The sequence below is a fragment of the Brachyhypopomus gauderio genome, chromosome 20 (genome assembly GCF_052324685.1).
Source record: "Brachyhypopomus gauderio isolate BG-103 chromosome 20, BGAUD_0.2, whole genome shotgun sequence".
Classification (NCBI taxonomy): Eukaryota; Metazoa; Chordata; class Actinopteri; order Gymnotiformes; family Hypopomidae; genus Brachyhypopomus; species Brachyhypopomus gauderio.
This window is the reverse complement of record NC_135230.1, coordinates 4,374,544-4,395,430: the sequence shown is the minus strand read 5'-3', so window position 1 is coordinate 4,395,430 and position 20,887 is coordinate 4,374,544. Positions and strand designations below refer to the sequence as shown.

Here is a 20,887-nt window from a genome sequence, read left to right as displayed (position 1 = left end):
TCATATTGTAAGACTAATATTGAGTAGAGTCAAAATTTACTTTATATACTTATATAACCATATTTGTCCTTGATCTTGTATACATAGCTAAATTTTACAGTGAGCATCTGTTCCTGGGGTAGACCACAACTTAGCCTAAATTTGCAACCCTGTTAGTCGCAACCCTGTTACTTCATACCAATTTACTGCACACCAATCTAATAAAGAAAAAACTTCTTCCATATCTGAGCTTGACGAATCAAACTTTTTGATAGTTTATACCCTGGAGATTATAAATATATGATTTAAAATGATCAAACTGAAGATCAAATTTTCAGAAGTTACCACCCCTGAAATGTACCAAAATCCTGGAATGACCCATAGATAGTCCTGAACACAAGGTACTCTAAGCTGGAAAAACCACTAGATGAAAGTCATATGATACCTAACAATTATGCAAAGTCATTATTATAGCGTGAAGATATTTCCTTGCTTATTCCTGATTGGCTCTTTGAGTTCTGTATGTGTTCTGTTAGTGTGAGTGAAAGGCAGGTATACTGGTAAACACTCTTCTGAGTTTAAACTGACTTCCACATGGTAATATTTGCTTAACTGTGGTTTTTCGTTGCTTTAATGTTACTCACCTCTTACACAGGTGTTGCTTAAATTATTTTATTAGCCGTTAGGCTAACTTGGTTCTCCTAAATACTTGCCGCGCAGTGTTATCCGAAACGATATGTGGTAATATAAAGAAAAAACAATTTTAATGTTGCTTTTTCAGATTTGAAAAGTGTTGGAATTTAGGCTAAAATATTTGAAAATGCTTGAAATTGTAACTACTTCGTTTCACAACAAATATCTGTCTGACTGAACAGTTCTCTTGTATTACGTTAACAAATACGAGCCTCTTGTAATTCCAGGACGAAACATTTTAAACAATTAAATAATTGCAGTATTTATATAAACAGGTGTACAGCTTATTTTTTTAAAGGAGACATTTTGTATACAATAGTTGAGGTTTTTACAATAAATCATTGAACAAAAAAACTTTTTTTGTAATTTCTTTAAGGGTCAGTGTATCTTTTAATAATATATGTAACAATCTGTGATACCGTGATACTGCAATATTTTCTGAGACGGTTCTCATACCGTGAAAATCTCATACCGTTGCAACCCTACTGCCGGCATTAAAAAAGAGGGACGTGAACTAAAACACACGTGGGACGCACCTGTACACGCACGATACGTGCTGAAATGTGCAGCCTACTGCACAATAAAACTACGGTGTTACAGTAGGAACAAATCTCAAAAACAATAATATAATTGACCGACCTAACAGAGGTGTTCCATATTGTATTACAGTAACCAATGCCGACCAGTGATCAAACATGAATGATAACAGTTCACTATTGGAGAATGTTCACCCCACTGAACTTGACTGATAGTATATAAATGCGTGAGTGTATTTATATAAATGTGAACGTGTCTGTTACAAATCAGTTCCATGAGATGCTTGATGTTGTAATGTACATGTATAACTGAGCCCCAGATGGTCCATTTACTGTTTAGTTTTACATTTTTTAATTTCTTTTTTGACACAATATCAAAAGGCCAATGCAAGGATCAAAAAACCAGAATCACAGAGTATACAAGAATAAGGCTTGGCAGGGACACTCGGAGAGGCAATACTTCACACTGGTGTGTTGTGCACAGAGTCCTTAAGTAGGGTATGGTGAGTGGTAAATCGGAGTCAGGTGTGCTGGTCAATATTCTGGCGATGGCGCCCTCTGGTGGTCACGGGTGTGATTGCCATTCCTGACATGGACCATACAGGAGATGAGAGAAAAGAGGAGAGAAAAGAGGGGGAGAGCTCCTGAAAGAAGAATTTACTGTTTATTGCTGCACTGCGTCTTTCTTCAAACATCCTAATGTATAAACACACACACACCTTATATCTGAGAACAACTTTGAGAAATGAATTACAAACATCACATTTTCATATCTCTATAACCTCACATATACCAACATTACAGTTGTGAGGTGAAAACCTTCCCTAATTAAGAGGCCATGGATGAATGCCTGAGGTTGGCCTACTGCCCACTTGCCTCCCGTGATGTTGCTTTTTGACCAATACCTGCTTCCTGAATATAATGTCACTATAAAGTCACTAATGTTGATATATCTAGTCCGGTTTAACATTTAAGCTGTTAAAGGAACATTTCTCAGTTTAATAGATGCATCTCTTGTTTCTGTGTAAGATCAGAGGTGGGCAGTAACGAAGTACATTTACTTAAGTACTGTACTTAAGTACAGTTCTTGAGTATTTGTACTTTACTTAAGTTGATTTTTTTTAAATACTTATGACTTTCACTTCACTACAGTTGAATAACAAATACAGTACTTATCACTCCACTACATTTCTGTCCAGCTCTCGTTACTCGTTACTTCCACACACAACTCTCCTCCCCTCCCCCGATAGTATTTTCACAGGTGACAGCCTATCAGCAATCATGTGTCTGTGAGGTGTAAAATCAAGTTCGGTGTCGCTAGTCGTTCTTTTCCTAAATAACAGCAACATGAGCGGAGACGGCGGTGATGGAGCATGCCAGGGTTGCCAACTTTTCAAGATCGCTTGGAGGGAGATTTGAACCTGGACTTGGTGGCGAGTGTAAATTGTTGATCTGGGGGTGGCGAACGTTACCGGGGCGGTGAAAAATGGACACAAATTAAGTATTATATCGCGATCGCCGGTGGTTGATAGATATAGATCAGAGGTAAATAAACTAGATTTTTTTTCGGCGTGAGATATCGGAACTGTGGCGTGAGAGCGTGTGAAAACGGTCAAATGCGTGTGTCTCACGCTCAATGCGTGAGAGCTGGCAAACCTGGCATGCTCTTTTGCACCCATGGCCGTATCTCGACAAAATGTTCCAGTTTTCTGAACGGATGAATCATTCCTATCGTTTTAAATGCATGCTTTGTTTGCCAAAAACAAACTATATCACTGCATACCAAAATTCACCGTCCCACCTGAGGAAGTATATTGCGGTATGCAGCCTAAATGTTTTGTTAAGTGACTATGTAGTCAGAGGAGCTTTGCAGTAAGGCTAGTGAAATGACTTTGCCTGCTCACTCCACTGCTAGGTCTGCTAGGATCACTATAAATAATGTTAACATTATATTGGCAAGTAATTCAAACTACGGAAACATCAATAAGGGAAACCGTGTGGGTTAATCGAATCTTGTCAAATAATGTTTCCATTCTAATGTCAGTGTAGAATTAATGTCAATAATTCTAATGTGGCTGTGATTTCTAGTTTGAAAAGAGTTTGTTAGCATGTTGGGTGGCATGGAGTTGGTGGGCTTTAGCCATACTGCAAAAGGTTGTAGCAAGGTTAGACTACCAAGATGCCACACTGCTAATTTTACTTTGTCTTTGTTTATATTGACTGTAGCATAATGTTGTATTGGATGACTGAATACCTAACTAGCAAAGAGAGAAAACCGTCATTTTATTATTGACTTTTAATATGGTAACATAATTTGCTTAAACAGGTTAGGCTAGGCTAATCAGTGAATTGTGGTTTTAGAAAATGTTTTTGTTCCTTAAACTAAAGTGTAGGTTAAACTTTTCTGCTACCACTACCTGAATGATGTACATCATTGGAATATGCCTTATGGATTATTATCAAAGACTGTATGAATATTATGCCCAAAGAGGATTTGGTAGGATGTATAATACTTTTAAACTATAACTTTTTTACAAATGTGACGGAAGGTGTACTTTAATACTTAAGTATTTTTAAAAGCAAGTACTTCAGTACTTTCACTTAAGTAAGATTTTGAACATGCAACTTTCACTTGTATCGGAGTAGCATTTGACCAGTGGTATCTGTACTTTGACTCAAGTAATGAAATTGAGTACTCCGTCCGCCTCTGTGTAAGATACTACATGCTGTGTAGTCCTTTTATAGAGCACTCCTTGGCAACAGATTGACTAGTTGATGTGTTTAGTTACTTGAGGCTACTTTGATTTAGACCAGCGTTTCTCAACCGGGGTGCCGTCTGTCTTCATCGGGGGTGCCGTCAAAATATTCTGATGTGAAATAAAAAACTATAGTTTTAAAAATTGAAGTTATTATACGCTTTAAAAATCATTAAAATGTGTTTCATATGACCAGATCTCTCAAGTTTGGTGGGCGTGAGCTTTTTTTCAGGCGGGGGGGATTGGAATCTGTCGCGATGGTTAGTGTAGCGGCTGTGTGTGTGTGTGTGTGTGTGTGTGTGGTTGGCGGGCTGGCTAAAGTCTACAAAGAAACAGCGCGATCTATATTCTGATTGGTTCAACCTGTTATAATATACAACCGATGGATTGGCTGAATATGCTGCGGTGTGCGGCGATTAGATTATTTAAAAAATAAATAAATATTTATCTGCTCTCTGTCTTAATAATCACTTTTTTTGTGTTATGTTGGCCGGGAGATGGTTGCAGAGAGTATGTTTTCAGGGTTGCGAACGCTCACGCATTGAGCATGAGACACACGCATTTGACCGTTTTCACACGCTCTCACGGCACACTTCCGATATCTCACATCCGAAAAAAAAATCTTGTTTATTTATCTGATCCATATCTATGATTCAATGAGTTACTAGTTCGCTTTGGCGCCAACCACCCGCGATCGATAGATTGCGATATAATACTTAATTTGTGTCCATTTTACGTTCACACCCCCCCCCCCCCCCCCCCCGTCAACAACTTACGTCTCCACCCCCCCACCCCCCAAAGCCTGTGTTTTTAACGCATTGTAAACTGGGGTGCCTTAAAATTTTGCATGCATATAAAGGGTGCCACAACTGAAAAAAGGTTGAGAAACACTGATTTAGACTCTGTAAGGAGTTGTACGTGAGAGATTATCTCTGTGCATGCAGGTTACTTCTTATTTGAGTTGTATTGGAGATCCATTTGAGTTTATTTGGTGATTTGAAGTGTATGGGTTTGTGCATTGGTAATCAGTAGGTGATTGTCATGCAGCAGATAAGAATACCCTAGGTGATACTTGGTCTGTAATTGGAGTCTATGCTTTTCCCTTGGGTTTTGTTTTACTTTCCAGGATATTTAAGTACTTTTATTTACAGGTTGATAGAGTGCTTGGGTGTTTAATAAATATTGTAGGAAGCATGGACGTAATTTTGATTTCAAAAGTGGGGGGGACATGGATTAGTCGCTATTTAAATATTTGGTTTTAACCGTAAAAACTGGGGGGGACCAAAACCAGCTTTTGAAAAAGTGGGGGGGACATGTCCCCCCCCCCCCCCCCCGTCCCCCCCCAAAATTACGTCCGTGGTAGGAAGCCTCAGTGTTGTAAATGTACACTAATGTGGTTTGATTCCTCTGGAGTTGGCAAATTGTGTTTTTTCTCTTTGATTGCAGCAAAATAGTGGTAAATAAATAAATTTAATATATTGATTGGTTAACTGATTAGTTATAAATACTTATTGCAAAAAGGAAGATTCTTAAATAAGTACATAAATAAATTAAAATAAATTAAATTAATTTGAAAAAAAAGAGAGGGAGGAAGTCACAAAATTTTTAAATAAGTCTTAAAGGAGTCTCAGTATTTGTAATTAGTTTAACCTATAATAAGGGAATTAAGGGAGCTATTACAATGTCAGATAAAGACAGCAAAGTGGTAAAAGTACTTACACCTGTTGATGTAGTGCAGAAGAATAATCATTTAGTTAAAGGTATTGCAAAGAGAAATGGAATAAGCGTTGGCCTGATATAGATCAACCATGGCCACTGGAGGGGACCCTTAACCCGGATGTGATTAAAACAATGCAAGTGCTTGTGTCCACATACAAGGCAAATCAAAAGAAGGGCAGAAAAGGTAAAAGAGAAGAGACAAGCAGAGCTTGAGTTTCTCCAGTTGTTTGAAAAGGAAGGACAGAAGATGATAAAAGTTTCAAAGGACAAGAGAAAGGAGTGCAGAAGATATAGCAAAAAGTGCAAGAGAAACAGAACGGCTGACGACAGAAATTGAGACACCTTTCTCACACACAGATCAAGTAAAGAAGCCCCCACTCTATGAGAAGGAAGAGAAGTTTAAGGAAATCTATCTTCATCTCCCAGTGATCAGTCAAGAATGTGTTTATCATGTCAGAGATAAAGATGATAAAATATAGGTATTTTCAAACAGCCCCAAGCTTAAAAAGAATCACATATCTAGACAGAGCTGAAATGATACCTGTGTGTTGAGAATTGATATTATTATGATATTTATAATATAGTTATGATATTTATAATATGTATCACATAAAAATATAATACATTAATTACAATAGAAGTCATATGACTGAAATTCACATAATCTAATTCTAATTAATCATAATTAATAATTATTCATAATCATAATATAATTTGAAGTGATGTTAACTATATTACCATTTAACAACAAGTTATATCAGAAAACAATGAGATATTTGTCACGTTACGGTCCCCGAATACGGAGCCCGGGAGGGGACATGGGTAAAATATAAAAATTAAACGAGGGATTAACAATTTGTGCGCACGTTTTGTTTTAATTGTGCGCACGTTTTAATTAAACTCGTGCTCACGATTTAGTAATTCGTGAGCACGATTAACACGGTTTGCAAATGAATAAATGAAAATGTGCGCACGATTAAAACAAAACGTGCGCACGTTTTCATTTATTCATTTGCAAACCCTACTGGCCTAAGCGCATACATTGCAGATACAAGGAGAGAGGCAGTAACAGTTCCCTGAAACTGTATATACTTTGGTTGTTTATATTTATGCCACAATGAACAGAGATACGTTTATTAGGTCTTATTTGCTTATGCGTCATGAGGACATTGTAGCTTCCCTTGCACAACGGGGAATCACAATCAGTAAACGGCATCTGAAGCGAATTCTAAGTCTTTTAATGAACATTTTTGACTAATTTTAATGTTGCTTTGTGTTTCAGGTTTGAAAAGTACTCGCGACGCGTCAAGTATAAAGCCTGGTTTATAACATAGCTAACATAGAGGAAGTTATTGACTTTGTTGACCAGCTTCAAGGTTCTGGAAGACTTAATGACTTAAGACTTAATTTAGCATTTGATTCTCATGTTAAACAGCTGTCAAGATCCTGTTTCTTCCACTTGAGAAATATCAGTAAACTGAGATCTATGGTTTCAACAGCAGATCTAGAGATGCTGATCCATGCGTTTATTTCATCTCACATAGACTACTGTAATGCCTTGTTTTCATCTCTCAGTGTATCAGCTCGTGGTCGTTTACAGATAATTCAAAATGCTGCAGCGAGGTTACTGACCAAGTCAAGCAGACGGTCTCACATAACACCCATTTTAAAATCCTTACACTGGCTTCCTGTAGAATTCAGGATCCAGTTCAAGATTTTAACTTTAACATACAGAGCACTACACAACACAGCTCCTGTGTATGTCGCTGACCTGCTCCACCCCTACACTTCATCGCGATCACTCAGGTCAAACAACCTGAGTTTACTGTCTGTGCCATGCTCATGTCTAAAGACTCGTGGAGACCGAGCATTTGAGGTGGTTGCTCCAAAACTGTGGAACACACTTCCTCCACATTTAAGATCAGCTGACACTGTGGATACTTTTAAAAAACAGCTAAAGACTTTCCTTTTTACGCAGGCGTTTAGTTAGTGGTGGAGGTTGCAGCCGTTGACCTTGTGCACTGTATTTTATTTCTGTTTTATAGTGTGTGTTTTTGATTTATTTTATTTTATTTTCCATTGTAAAGCACTTTGTGGCTTGTGCCTGTGAAAAGTGCTATATAAATGAATTTTACTTACTTACTTAATGGCATATCGTCTTGGTAGAGATCACTGACTCTTTATACTTGAGGGTCCGCGCGGCGAAAATGACGTAATCGCTGTGGCTCCGCCCGTGCGCCTCTCGAATTTTGTAACTTTGCGCCGCGCCTCAGCGCAATGAACAAAGTCATGTTTGCAGTGTTCATACACCTTTATAAGATGGAATTCAAACACTTGTACATCACTTTAAAGGTCCAGTTCAATATTTCCCAGCACGATAAACTTAAATAAGTTAAACATTTATACATATACTCGAAATGGTTCGAAATAATTCGCTTTTAATCACATTATTTAATGGTTGTTTATTTTCAAAACGCCCAATCTTCATGTCTTCACGTTCTCTCATGTTTCGTCCTGGAATTACGAGGCTCGTATTTGTTAACCTAATACAAGAGAACTGGGGTGGGTTTCCCGAATCGTTCGTAGCGCTAAGTACTTTTTAACCTCGTACGTTTCATAAGAGGTTACGAAGTACTTAGCGCTACGAACGTTTTGGGAAACTCACCCCTGTTCAGTTAGACAGATCCCTGATAGCACATATACGTCTCAGAGACGTCTGGAAAAGGTCGTAACATCTTAAATGCGTCTATTCCATTTGGATTGATCTTACATTGGTCTTATTATCATCTTCACCCGATCTGCAATTTGACAGCTAGCACACTTACGTCTCCAATACATCTGGAAACGGTCGTAACATCGTGTTCCATTTTGAATTGAACCACGCCGCCGACTTTCGTATTGTAGCAGCGAAACACCACAAGATTGTTGGAATCTCCGTGGCGAATTTAAAAAGGTAGCGCGAGCTAACCAATTAAAGGACGCTCAACGGTTTTGTGAGCTACAGCCGACGACACCGACTACTCCTGACCTGTTCCGTTTACACAAGTAAGTAACTTTGCTAACTGGCTAACATTTACTGTCAAGTAACTCATAACAACGTTAGCGTCACTGTTAAGCCTGGTTTAAGCCTGGTTTATATACTGCCTCAAGAATGGTTATCGCCGGCTAGCCATTAACCTAGCCTCATTTTAGCTTTGGCTAACGCTAGGAAACATACTCATGGAAACACACTTGGCTTGTCTTGGCCTGTTGTGAATAAGTTTGAACAGCCGTGAATACAAATATGCAGGCTCAATTGAGGCACTAAAGTGCCAAAAGGATCAAAATTAATTGTATTGGCAAAATGATTTAGATCATAGAACTAAATCACATGCTGAGATTAGCTTTGTGTGTGTGGTCTTTCATGTAAGGTTTTCAGTCAGTTCCAGTATTTTGGCCAGTAGCATCTTCATCACCCCTGCTGATACATCCAACTAGTGCAGAGTCATCAGAAAACTTCTGGAGGTGGCAGGTCTCTGTGCAGTTGTTGAAATCAGTGGTGTAGAGGGTGAAGAGGAAGGGAGACAGAACAGTTCCTTGTGGGGCTCCCGTGTTGCTGACCACTCTGTCTGACACACAGTGCTGCAGACTGCAGACTACCTGACTGTGCAGACTGTGGTCTGCCAGTCAGGTAGTTAACAATCAAAGATGATTATATTAAAGTTCATTATCTAGAATGGCATATATTAAATATTGAGGCAGACAAACTGATATGACAAAAGTATATGATCAAACTGTTTATATATCTCTACCATAAATATTCTGGATCCCTCTCAAAATACAGCTATAAACAAGATTATCACAACTGGCATATGACAATTGACTCCAAACATTTCATGGTAGGCTATAGTGACTAAATGTTCAGAATGAAGATCAAGATGCATAAAACTTATTATTTCTTTTTCAAAGTTAAAGTAATCACCAAGTCTAACATGGCAAGATTATTAACTACAAGTCTCAAAGTACTTTTTTCTAACACTCAATAATTGTCTCTTTTTGTGCAGGTTGACTTGCAAGACAGGTGCCACCTTTATCCAAAAAAGGTATGAATTGAAAATACAAAAGTTCCTTTAAATGGTTATGACAAAACAGACTGAATATGACAATGTTTTGTATGTTGCTTTATTGTGTAGTATGTCTTGCAGAAAACCATCTTATTGGACAATTAAACGAAGAGCGAAAGAATGGGTTGATAGAGACATACAGTCAATTCAGACAACGGGGTGGGGGCAGAGCAAAATTTAGAAAAAGAAAACAATACAATGGGTCTAGATGGCGATGATAACATGGAATTCATGGACTGCCAAAGTACTGTGTGTGACAGTGACTTTGGTTCCTGTACTAATGATTTATCTGAGTTTAATTCTGGATCTGACTCTGAAACGGAGTGTGACTTTTTACAGGATGAACTTGCGAAATGGGCAGCTGAGCACCACATTACGCACAATGCCATAAATGCCCTGCTATCTGTCCTTGGCAAGCATCACCCAACTTTACCTAGAGATGCTAGGACACTATTAGGTACAGTGAGGTCAGGTGAATTTGCAATTCAGGAGAAAGCCGGTGGTCAGTACTGCTACTTTGGTGTGCTTCACTCAATAATGCACATTCTACAAAAAAACAAGAGGTTATTGATCAGTAGCAAACATTTAAAACTTCAAATCAACATTGATGGGCTGCCACTTTTCAAAAGTTCACCAACACAACTATGGCCGATTCTTGTAACTGTTGTAAACTTACCACACCATGAGCCTGTCACAATTGGACTGTTCTGTGGTGCAAGAAAGCCTGATTCTGCGAGTGCGTTTCTGGATGACTTCGTATCAGAGATAGTTAAACTGGAAGATGGGTTTGACTTTGAGGGCTACGCTTAAAGGTCTCCTCTGTGGTTTGCGATGCACCAGCACGTGCTTTTGTTAAGTGTGTAAAAGGTCACACAGGGTACCATGGGTGTGAGAAATGCACACAGGACGGAGTTTACATGGACAACAGAATGACATATCCAAGAACAGACATGCCACTCAGAACCGATGAAAGTTTCAAAAATAAGAGATTCAGATCACCACCTTGGCATTTCACCTTTAGAAAGAACATCTTCAGGACTGGTATCTGGGTTCCCTCTTGATTATATGCACCTTGTGTGCCTAGGTGTCATGCGTCGACTTCTTCACCTGTGGCTGAAGTTAGGTCCTCTCACTTGCAGGCTGTCTGGGTTTCAGCAAAATCTATTAACAGAACGACTGCTGGATGCTCAGAGCTGCGTGCCTCTAGAGTTTGCACGTAGACCAAGGTCTCTCAGAGAAATTGACAGATGGAAAGCCACAGAATTTAGGCAATTTTTATTGTACACAGGTCCTGTTCTGCTCAAAGATGTACTGCACACCGCAGTGTATGAACATTTTCTGCTTCTGTTTGTGGGAATTCTCATACTTAGCAATAATAGCCTGATCGAGGACTACTTGGGCTACGCCAATGACATATTGGGTCTTTTTGTGTCTCATTTTGGAGAGCTGTATGGCCCTAAATTTGTCTCCTACAATGTTCACAATTTAGTGCATCTTGCACAAGATGTAAAAAACCATGGCGCTCTCGACAGCTTCAGTGCTTTCCAATATGAAAACCACCTGAATAAAATTAAAAAGCTCATTAGGAAACCTAGCTGCCCTCTGAGTCAGATTGTAAAGCGACTATCAGAGAAGCCATGGAGTGACAGCATGGAGAAAAAGACAAGGGTGACAAAAGAACACACCTCTGGTCCTCTTTCACCACCTTTCTGTGGTGCAACACAGTACAAAGAGCTGGCAACCTCACTCTTCACTGTCAAACTTGACCAAGCCAACAGTCATCTTTATTTGGGAGGAAAAGTTGTCAAGGTTAAAAATATTGTGTCTTACAGGAATGAAGTATATGTTGCATACAGTACATTTGAGCAGCATGAACCATTCTTTCAATATCCACTGTCATCATCGACATTTGGCATACATTTGGTCCATGGACAGACAAGAATGATAAATTACTGCAAAGTAAATCAAATAGAGGGGAAAGCCTTTGTTATTCCATACAAAGACAAATTTGTGTCAATTCCACTTTTGCATGCAAAAAAGCAGTAAATCACCCTTCAGAACTTGGAATCATATATATATATATATATATATATATATATATATATATATATATATATATATATATATATATATAATATATACACATTTTTTAAAGGTTATTTGTAGATAGTACTGCAAGCTACACATCAAAAGGTTCTGATATGTTCTAAACAATGAGATCAAAAATAATTTATTAGATCATAAATCTAATTTTCTTATTACCTAATTTTATGCCGCAATATCTGATAATGAAAAATTGATGTTATAGATAATTATTATTCTTGATGCGCTACATGTCACGGTACAGAGGGCCCATACCCTGTAGAGCATCAAGAATAATGATTATCTAGAACATCCATTTTTTAAAATGAAAACATTGATTTCAAGCTTTTGAATGGCTGTCTAGATGGAAGATTATTTATTTAGGTATTATCCGACAGAACACATTTAATTTTCGGGTCTGGGGTCTGGCTTCACAGTACAGCTTACAATGTACCTCATAGTGGAGTTTGTTAAGGAGGGGCAAACTGGACCAGTGGCAAAGTCCTGGTACATGGATGGGTTCTCCTGGTCTCCCTATAAAGATCAAAGCCGACTTTTAAAAGTGTTTAAAAAAGCTGAGGTTCCCCAGCCAGATAAAGGGTGGAAAAAACACAGTGTGCGAATCCTTTATGAATCAGGTAATAAAGACATGCATATGTTAACATATACAATACAAAATATTATTATGACCTTATCATAGCATGACAGATGGTTCTTTTTCATGGCTGTCATTATTTCCCCCCAGAATCATTTGATAAGGTTTTTTCTAAATGGAAAAAGTCATGCTATACATCAGATCTTAACTCTGACACAGAGGTTCTAGGAAAGAGAGTCAGCAAGTAAGCTATGCATTCTGTACAATTAATGTTTTAAAACAATTCTGTGATAGAATCAATTATTAACATACTTTTACTTGTAGAAGAAAAATATACTCTTCATCGGACGAAGATGAAATGCCACCTATGAGAAAACAAATTCCTTCTGCCCCAAGACCACCAGCCCCACCACAGACATGTAGACAGTCTGGACCAACACATAATGGTACTGCATTTGACTTCACAATATGAATCACAGATTTCAAATGAGCATGACATGCAAGAGATATGCAACAACATACTGAATGTGACTGCTTTAATGTATCTATCATTGCCATTTATCCAAAATAATATGGTGTCTTGAAATGAGGGGGGACTGGGTTAAAAAGAGTTCTAATTTCAACATAGTGAAACCGAAATGTAAGTCTGGAATGTGTACTTTAATTACATCTGATTTGTTTGAGATCATTTGAACTGGGAAGCAACAACTACAGAAGGTCTTCAACTTTTAATTTATTCTGCATCCTCAGCATTGGGCAGCACCTTCCAGTCAGGAGCAAGAGCAGAGCAAGAGTGGTGCAACAAACCATCAGATGTTCATGGTATAATGCAGGATGTATTTAAATAAATACTACAGCGTCTATAGCACAAACCATCAGATGTTGATGGTATAATGCAGGATGTATTTAAATAAATACTACAGCGTCTATAGCACATGGCCAATTGCCATGAACAATCATTTAAACAATTTCCTGTAATTATAAAAAGCACTTTAAACAACTAAGCAAACAATGTCAATTTATTGTATGGCAGTTAACTTACCAAAATTGTTTCATCTTTAGCCCAATCAGCAGGGAGACAATATTTATGCAGATTTGTTAAATATGCAAGGTAATACCAATCATTAAGTAACACTAGAAATACTGAGATCATCAATTTTAATCTGTACATGTTTGGAGTGTAGTCACAAAAATATTACTTACTAACAATATATTTAACATTATATTTAGGAAGTCCACTTTCTCCATGGGAGGAACACTCAGGCCATCATATGTCACAGAGTAAGTTTCATAAAATGTTAAATGCGTTTCAAAAGTTGTTGTCATTGTTCCTTTCCATTTCATGTTCTATCTCTCCATCTGTAACCCTTATTCCTTAACTATCTACCAACCTATCTATAACTCTAACCATCTATCTACCTATTAATCTACCTACATCTCTCTTTCTATCTATAACCATTGTGTCCTATCTATCCATCTCTATCTATATCTAATCTGTATCTCTCTCTATCTGTATCTCTATATCTCTATGTCTATCTCTATCTCTATCTCTCTCATTTCCATGTTAACAGCACCTACACCATAACAAGGGCAAACAAGGTGGAACATGCCCAATACATACACATGGCCATCTCAGGACACAAGACAAGGCCAGGATGTTCTTTATCATACAAATGGTGAGTTTACCTTAAACTTTACAAGCCATATACACACATGCACCTCCTTGTATCTATGCTTACTGTCTATTTTATCAGCTCCATTTTGGAGCATGGTATAGTTTGTATAGATATTTGTCAGTATGTATAAATAAACACTGTTTTTTTACATCATCAATTGCTTATGTTATGTTTATCAAAATGTACGGATTGTCTGTTGAATTGTCTTACTCTCCAAAACATTTAATCTTTAGGTCATTGCCTTGGTCATTGCATGCAAAAGTGCTGAACATGTTGTCATAATCTAAGGCATCATTTAACTTTTTTTTTGTTGTTACATTTTGTTAATTTTATCCTAACTTGATTAAATGATTCGCGTGTGAACATTCAGTTAAAGTAAGAAAGGGAATTTGTGAAGGTTTAGATCAACCAATGGTCTCAACCACAGGCCAGAGGTGCGTCTCATGAACCTTTACTGTAATTGGCAAACATTTATAGATGCTAAACACTGCAGTATCACAAAGTCTCATAATGGAAACACAAGGCCATGTGCAGGGTGAACAGCCAAAAAGAGGACTAAGACTGTGGTGTAAGGCTGAGGGGACAAAACAGTGAAATAAGGGCAACAATTGTGGACCATGTTGTACATGTAAGTCATGGTCTCACAATGGCTGAAGCTGGTCGCTGGGTGCAGCTGAATATTGGAAGAACAACTGTATCTGTGTTCAATCGTTCAAACATTTCATAGAGAAAATGTATGTAAATTCAGAAATGTGCGCTCTGCTGTAATGCTGCACTGACATTACAGTAATTCCGACATTATTAAATTTTGTGTATTGCATTTTTGCATTCTTATACCATATAGGACATCAAAATAAGCTCATAGGGGTGACAGAGGTTCCATTTTCTGTATTTTCTCTGGAGGTTGTATGTGCTCAGGTTGTTTTGAATGTGTAGAGTAAGTTCCTAATTTTGCAGTTTTTCCATTCAGTTGTCGGTCTTTTCTGAATTTCAATCAGATTTGTTTTTGTCAACAAATTGCAGTGCAAACTATACAGTCAAACAATATTGCTATACAAACTTGATTCCAGGCCAATTTCTTTCTATCAGTCTCCCACATACAGTCATGTGTAACTTTTGTGTTCTGTGTAACATGTATTGTTTCATTTGATATACCACAGAATATTGACTGAGAAAAACTGTAAATCAAATCTAGCTACCACCAACTCTCTGTCTCCACAAATATGGACTTGTGCTAACTGGCCGTCCAATGTAGAATGCATTACCTTTTGAGTCTTGGTCCTCCCGAGGTTTCTTCCTAATCCCCACCATCATATGGAGTTTTTCCTTGTCACTTTTGGCTTGCTATTTAGGGAATTGGACCCATACGATTGTAAAGCTGCTTTGTAACATGTTTTGTAAAAAGTGCTATATAAATAAATTTGAATTGACTATCTATCTATCTATCTATCTATCTATCTATCTATCTATCTATCTATCTATCTATCTATCTATCTCTATATCTCTGCAGAATATCTGTCAATATCTAAACATTTTATAAAAAGTGCAAATATTTTTAGCCAAGATTGTATACAGTTTTATTATTAGTAAAAAAACGTCTAATCACTTAGTCAATACAATAAATAAGATATTAACTGATTTTAAATAAGAACCCTGATTACTAAATGCAAAACATAATGCACATGTCCTAGGACATATGTTATGAAGTGCAGTTAGTGCAGTGAGATTGCTGTTTATCCATTTATATTCTTATTGTGCATTATTTCAGACTAACACGCTGTCACTAAGTGGAGGCCACACAATTTAAAAAACCATATGGCGGATTGCCAGCAAGGTCTTCACCCCAAATTTGGCAAAAAGCCTTAACTGGTGTGGCAGGGGACACAAGCGAGGGTTAAAACAGACAGCTTGTGGACAGCTTATTATTGGTGAGTATATCGGAACGACTTACATATGTTACATTATTAGCTTGAACATGAAGTGCATAGCGTTTATGGACGCATATAGGTCATGTGGTTTGCATGCGTTTTAAAAGTTTTATGACGAAATGACCGGTAAATAACACCTTTGTATATTTTGGAAAATACTAGTCCCCCTCCAATTAATTACTATGCTTGTAGCCTAAAGCTGGGCATACACTACGATATTTTAAATCGTGTACTCAGCTCCAGCTCAATCTGTACGACCAAAGCCTGCTTTATACCTCCGGACACGGACGAATTTCGTCTGTCCGTACCAAACGTAGCTTCCGTAGGGGGCCACTATACCTCTTTCCGGTTCCAACGTTATGATTTTTTAAAATACATCCTCTAGAGGGCAGTATAGTCAATTTTCCGGCACCGGTTTTCAGAAAAATGGCGTCGGTAAACAAGTTGGTTTTGCTGTGTCTTATTAATAGAAAAAGACAAAAGCAGAAAAAAACACGGTCTATGCGGCGGTGGCATGTGCGACCACTTAATGAAAATCGCCACATCAATGGAGAATTTTTCTCATTGGTTTTGCCTATGCGGCAAATTGATGACGAAAGACACTTTCAATATTTTAGGATGTCGCCCGCAACTTTTGATGATCTTCTACGCCGGGTAGCACCATTGATTCAACACACCGCATCCCACAGAGCGCCCGTAAGTGATGCTGAGCGTTTAGCAGTCACACTGCGTTTTCTGGCAGCAGGGATTAGCCAGCAAGCCCTGGCTGCCAGCTACAAGTTGGGGACAGCCACAGTCAGTAACATCATTAAAGAAGTGTGTCAAGCTTTGTGGATTGCGCTGAAGGATGAGGTGAAGTTTCCAGAAGGTGATGAATGGGAGGCTGTCCGTGGCGGGTTTTGGATGCAGTGGGACTATCCAAATTGTATTGGAGCGATTGACGGAAAGCACGTCCGCATTAAAGCGCCAGCCAACAGTGGCAACAGCTTTTTTAACTATAAAGGCTTTTTCAGTTTTGTTCTGATGGCGGCCTGTGACGCCAATTACCGCTTCACTTTTGTTGACATCGGAGCTTTTGGAAAGGAAAGTGATGCTGGGATTTTTGGTCGGACTGCGTTTGGCACGCAGCTCATCAAAGGAGAACTCCCGCTGCCACCACACGCACCTCTTCCTGGGACAAATGTGCTGACACCGCCTGTTTTTGTGGCCAATGAGGCCTTTCCCCAGAAGGTTAATCTCATGCGTCCGTACCAAGGTAAAGTAGCCTCTTTCTCTTTCGAACCTCAAATGTTTCAATGTTCACTAATGTGGCCATCTATAGAGCTAATGAATCACGCATAAATACATAAATAAAACTTATCTACCTACACAAATACAAACATTCATACATAACTACCTACATGTATGCACAGACTTAATATGGTCCTAAAGCATGTCTTAGCTCTGGCTGTATTTGTATTACTCAATATCTAACTAATGTGCAAATTGAAATCTAACCCAACATTAAATATAATATTAATAATAATAATAATAATACTACTTTATTTTTATATAGCACTTTTCTGAGACCCAAAGACGCTTACAATACATAAGGAAGCAGAAACATATAATACAAAACATACAAAACAGTACAAAGAAAATTATGGAGCAGGGAGATCATAGGCGAGAGAGAAGAGGTGAGTTTTAAGTTTTGATTTAAATGTGGAAAGAGAGGGAGACTGTTTGATCACAGTTGGAAGGGGGTTCCACAGTCGAGGAGCGAGTCTAGAAAAGGCCCGATCACCAAAGCTACAGAGTTTAGATGATGGTACCTTTAGTAGTCCAACAGTAGAAGATCTAAGAGATCTAGAAGGTCTGTAGGGAAGTAGGAGGTCAGACAGATAAGGAGGAGCCATGTTGTTTAGAGCTTTGTAGGTCAGTAAGAGTATCTTAAATTGAATCCGGTATGTAACGGGGAGCCAGTGAAGATCCTGGAGAACAGGTGTAATGTGATCATGCATACGGGTGAAAGTGAGGAGACGAGCAGCAGAGTTTTGGACCATTTGAAGCCTATGCACAGAGGAAGAACTAATACCAGCCAACAGTGAATTACAATAGTCTATCCTGCTTGAAATGAAAGCATGAATGAGGCGCTCAGCAGCAGACTGAGAGAGGCATCGCCGGATCTTTGCTATATTGCGCAGGTGGAAGAATGAAGTTTTTACAACAGAGTTAATGTGGGCAGTGAAACTAAGGGTAGGATCGAGGAGGATTAAAACAAAACGATAAACAAAACAGTGCAAAAACACACATTCTTGAACAATTAACTGCAGCTAACATGTCTCAATAACTAGCTATATGTTAGCATCAACTGCTGGATCTCTTTTACGAGTTTTTTGGCATCTGCTGGTGGGAGGTCCTGAAGAAAAGTGTTCAAGTAAGCTGTAAATGTGCTGAACATATTATTGCCTTGCTGGGTCTTATGCCGCAACTCCTTCAATGTTTCCAGCAATGCAGTATCTACTGGATCCACCTCTGCATTTCGTTTCCTCTTCTTGGACGCTCCAGACCGGGGACTCTGATAAGGGGGTAGGCTGCCCACATCAGTAGTAGTTGTTGGTGGTGGCGATGGGAGTGGTGGTGATGATGAACAAGACCCATGCTCTGTAGCTGATGAAACATCATCCTCCGTCCCCTCTATCTCCTCCATGTGTGCCTCTGCTCGCTCTTGACTCTAGAAGTGCAATATATAATTAACTCAACACTCAACACAAATGGTTTTCAGTTTAAGAACACTGCATGATTTAAGTAGTATAAAATATGCATAAACACAATGCACTTCAAGACATGTGAATCACATCATCTCTAAATTTTTGCCAGGAACTGTTATGACAAAGATTGTGCATTCAACAGCAGAGGTAGCTAGTAAATAGTTAACTTTTACTCAGTTACATTTAGTTGAGTAACCTTTTTAATAAATTGTACTTCTTAGTAGTTTTAATGCTCCATACTTTTTACATTTACTTAAGAAGTATTATTTTGAAGTAACAGTACTTGTTAGTAACTTAAGTATGAAGTTAGCCTAACTATAAATTCTAAATTTGAAGAATTGGGCTACTTTACCACCTAATTACAGCTCATCAACATTGATAATTTTACAAAGACACTTACATCGAAGTTTGTCGAGGTGTTTCGGTGTCGGATGTGCACCTTCAGCCACGCCAAACGGTGTAAAACAGGGTGTTCTGACCCCCCAGCTGCATCTCCACTCTTCTTTTCCATAGCATCTCGATGCGCTCTGACAAACCTATCCCGAGCAAGATTCCATTTGTTTTGGGCTGCCTTCACCGACAACCCAAGCGCACCAGCGATCTCCTCCCAGCTGTTTTTACATCGCTGTTTGTCGCGATGACCTGGCACCGTAGCATCATAGAGGTGAATGTAGCCTCTAACCAATTCACAAAGTTTCTCCTCTAACTCGAGCGCCATTTTTAAAAGTCCAGTACTCTTCTTCATTGACTTCTTCATTGATTTTCCCGAATTGAATTTGGTGTACTTCCGATGCTTCTGACTCTCTACTGCCCCCTGATTTCCGGGTTATATTGCTCCGTTGCTACGGATTCGTAAGCGCTCTGGCAACGGACCCAATGACGGATGAAACGACCTCCGGAACCGGACGAAAGGGTCCGTATCCGTAATTACCGTAGGGTGTGAATGGGCCTTAAATCGCAGGGTTTAATCGCAGAGAGTTGGCTCGTGGAGCTGCTTCAACAGTGCGATACTCTCACGAGGAGCGATTTGAATTTCAAACATTGTAACTCATTCTCAAGTCGAGATCACAAAACCAAGTTGTTCTTTGTATTACGGGCTTTAATCACACAAAGTATGATAGTGTGCCGTGAGAACTGTTAGGAACTGATATACGAAAAAAACAACTTATTTCCACACAAAGACTTCAAAGGAACAACGCAACCGTACTGTTGCCGTACTGTAAACTCTTACAAAATTACAGTAACAGAAAACATTAAATGTACCTCATTGGCCGCTTTCCCTTGAGAAAGAATTAAATCTTCCTTAATCACCGCTGATCTTAAACAGATGAATCAGCGAGGTGTCTGCCTGCTAGCATCTCACAAGTGTAACCCTCAAAAGTAACACCCTATCAACCCGCGGCAGCAAACTTTGGTTCCCCCTTATCAAAACAAACAACATACATGAAATATATGAAATTATGCTTAAAATATTTAAATATCTTACTAGAAACGTATGTATTTATGAACTCCATACTTATACATAACCTATATTTATTGATCTATTATTTATTTATTTGTTCTGACTTCGATGGCAGCTACAAACATGTTTGATATTCTTGCGACGCTGCGATTTCTGATCGGGAGTTGGTCGTGAGGTGTGAATCGCTCCTCGTTTACCTGTGTAAACTATACGATGCAAGTATAACTCGGCCCGATCGACAAAAAAGTCGCACGAGTGAAAAATCGGCTGAAAATGGGCCAAAAATCGCAGTGTACGCCCAGCTTAATACCTTATTTCTTATATGCAGTTTAATGTATTCAGGGTAATACAGCTGATAAATGTGTAGCCCTTATGCGTCTTTATGCAGAAGCCGAACGATGCCTAAAGGACTACCTCCGCCTGGCACCAGCAAGACGCTAATCTTTTAATTTGTTAATTCACGTTTGTTGCATATTGTTGATTTTCTGTTAAATAAACATGTTAAAGGAAAATCCCTTTCACTTAATTTTGTTTTGGGGTATAATATTAATATTAATTAATTACATAAAATATATTTTTATATTATCATAATTTTTCCAGTGTAGATT

The 20,887-nt window shown here is 38.5% G+C and overlaps 1 protein-coding gene and 1 long non-coding RNA gene across 3 annotated transcripts; one reads left to right on the top strand and one right to left on the bottom strand.

The window, feature by feature from the left end:
* Positions 1–13,212: 13,212 nt before the first annotated feature.
* Positions 13,213–14,118, top strand: LOC143484240 (uncharacterized). The gene is made up of 3 exons (XR_013122589.1): positions 13,213–13,285; positions 13,694–13,744; positions 14,035–14,118. It is a non-coding gene; the product is annotated as an uncharacterized LOC143484240 (long non-coding RNA).
* A 3,512-nt stretch (positions 14,119–17,630) lies between these two features.
* On the bottom strand, positions 17,631–20,294 carry LOC143484219 (uncharacterized). 2 transcript variants are annotated; one of them, XM_076982856.1, is made up of 3 exons: positions 20,081–20,294; positions 19,218–19,961; positions 17,631–18,780 (listed from the first exon to the last, which is right to left on the bottom strand). In XM_076982856.1, the coding sequence occupies exons 2-3, from the start codon at positions 19,572–19,574 to the stop codon at positions 18,397–18,399; spliced, it is 741 nt and encodes a 246-aa protein (XP_076838971.1). In that variant the 5' UTR covers positions 19,575–19,961; positions 20,081–20,294; the 3' UTR covers positions 17,631–18,396. The 2 variants fall into 2 exon arrangements, with proteins under 2 accessions (XP_076838971.1, XP_076838970.1); XM_076982855.1 differs by lacking the exon at positions 20,081–20,294 and having other exon boundaries at positions 19,218–20,022.
* Positions 20,295–20,887: the final 593 nt, after the last annotated feature.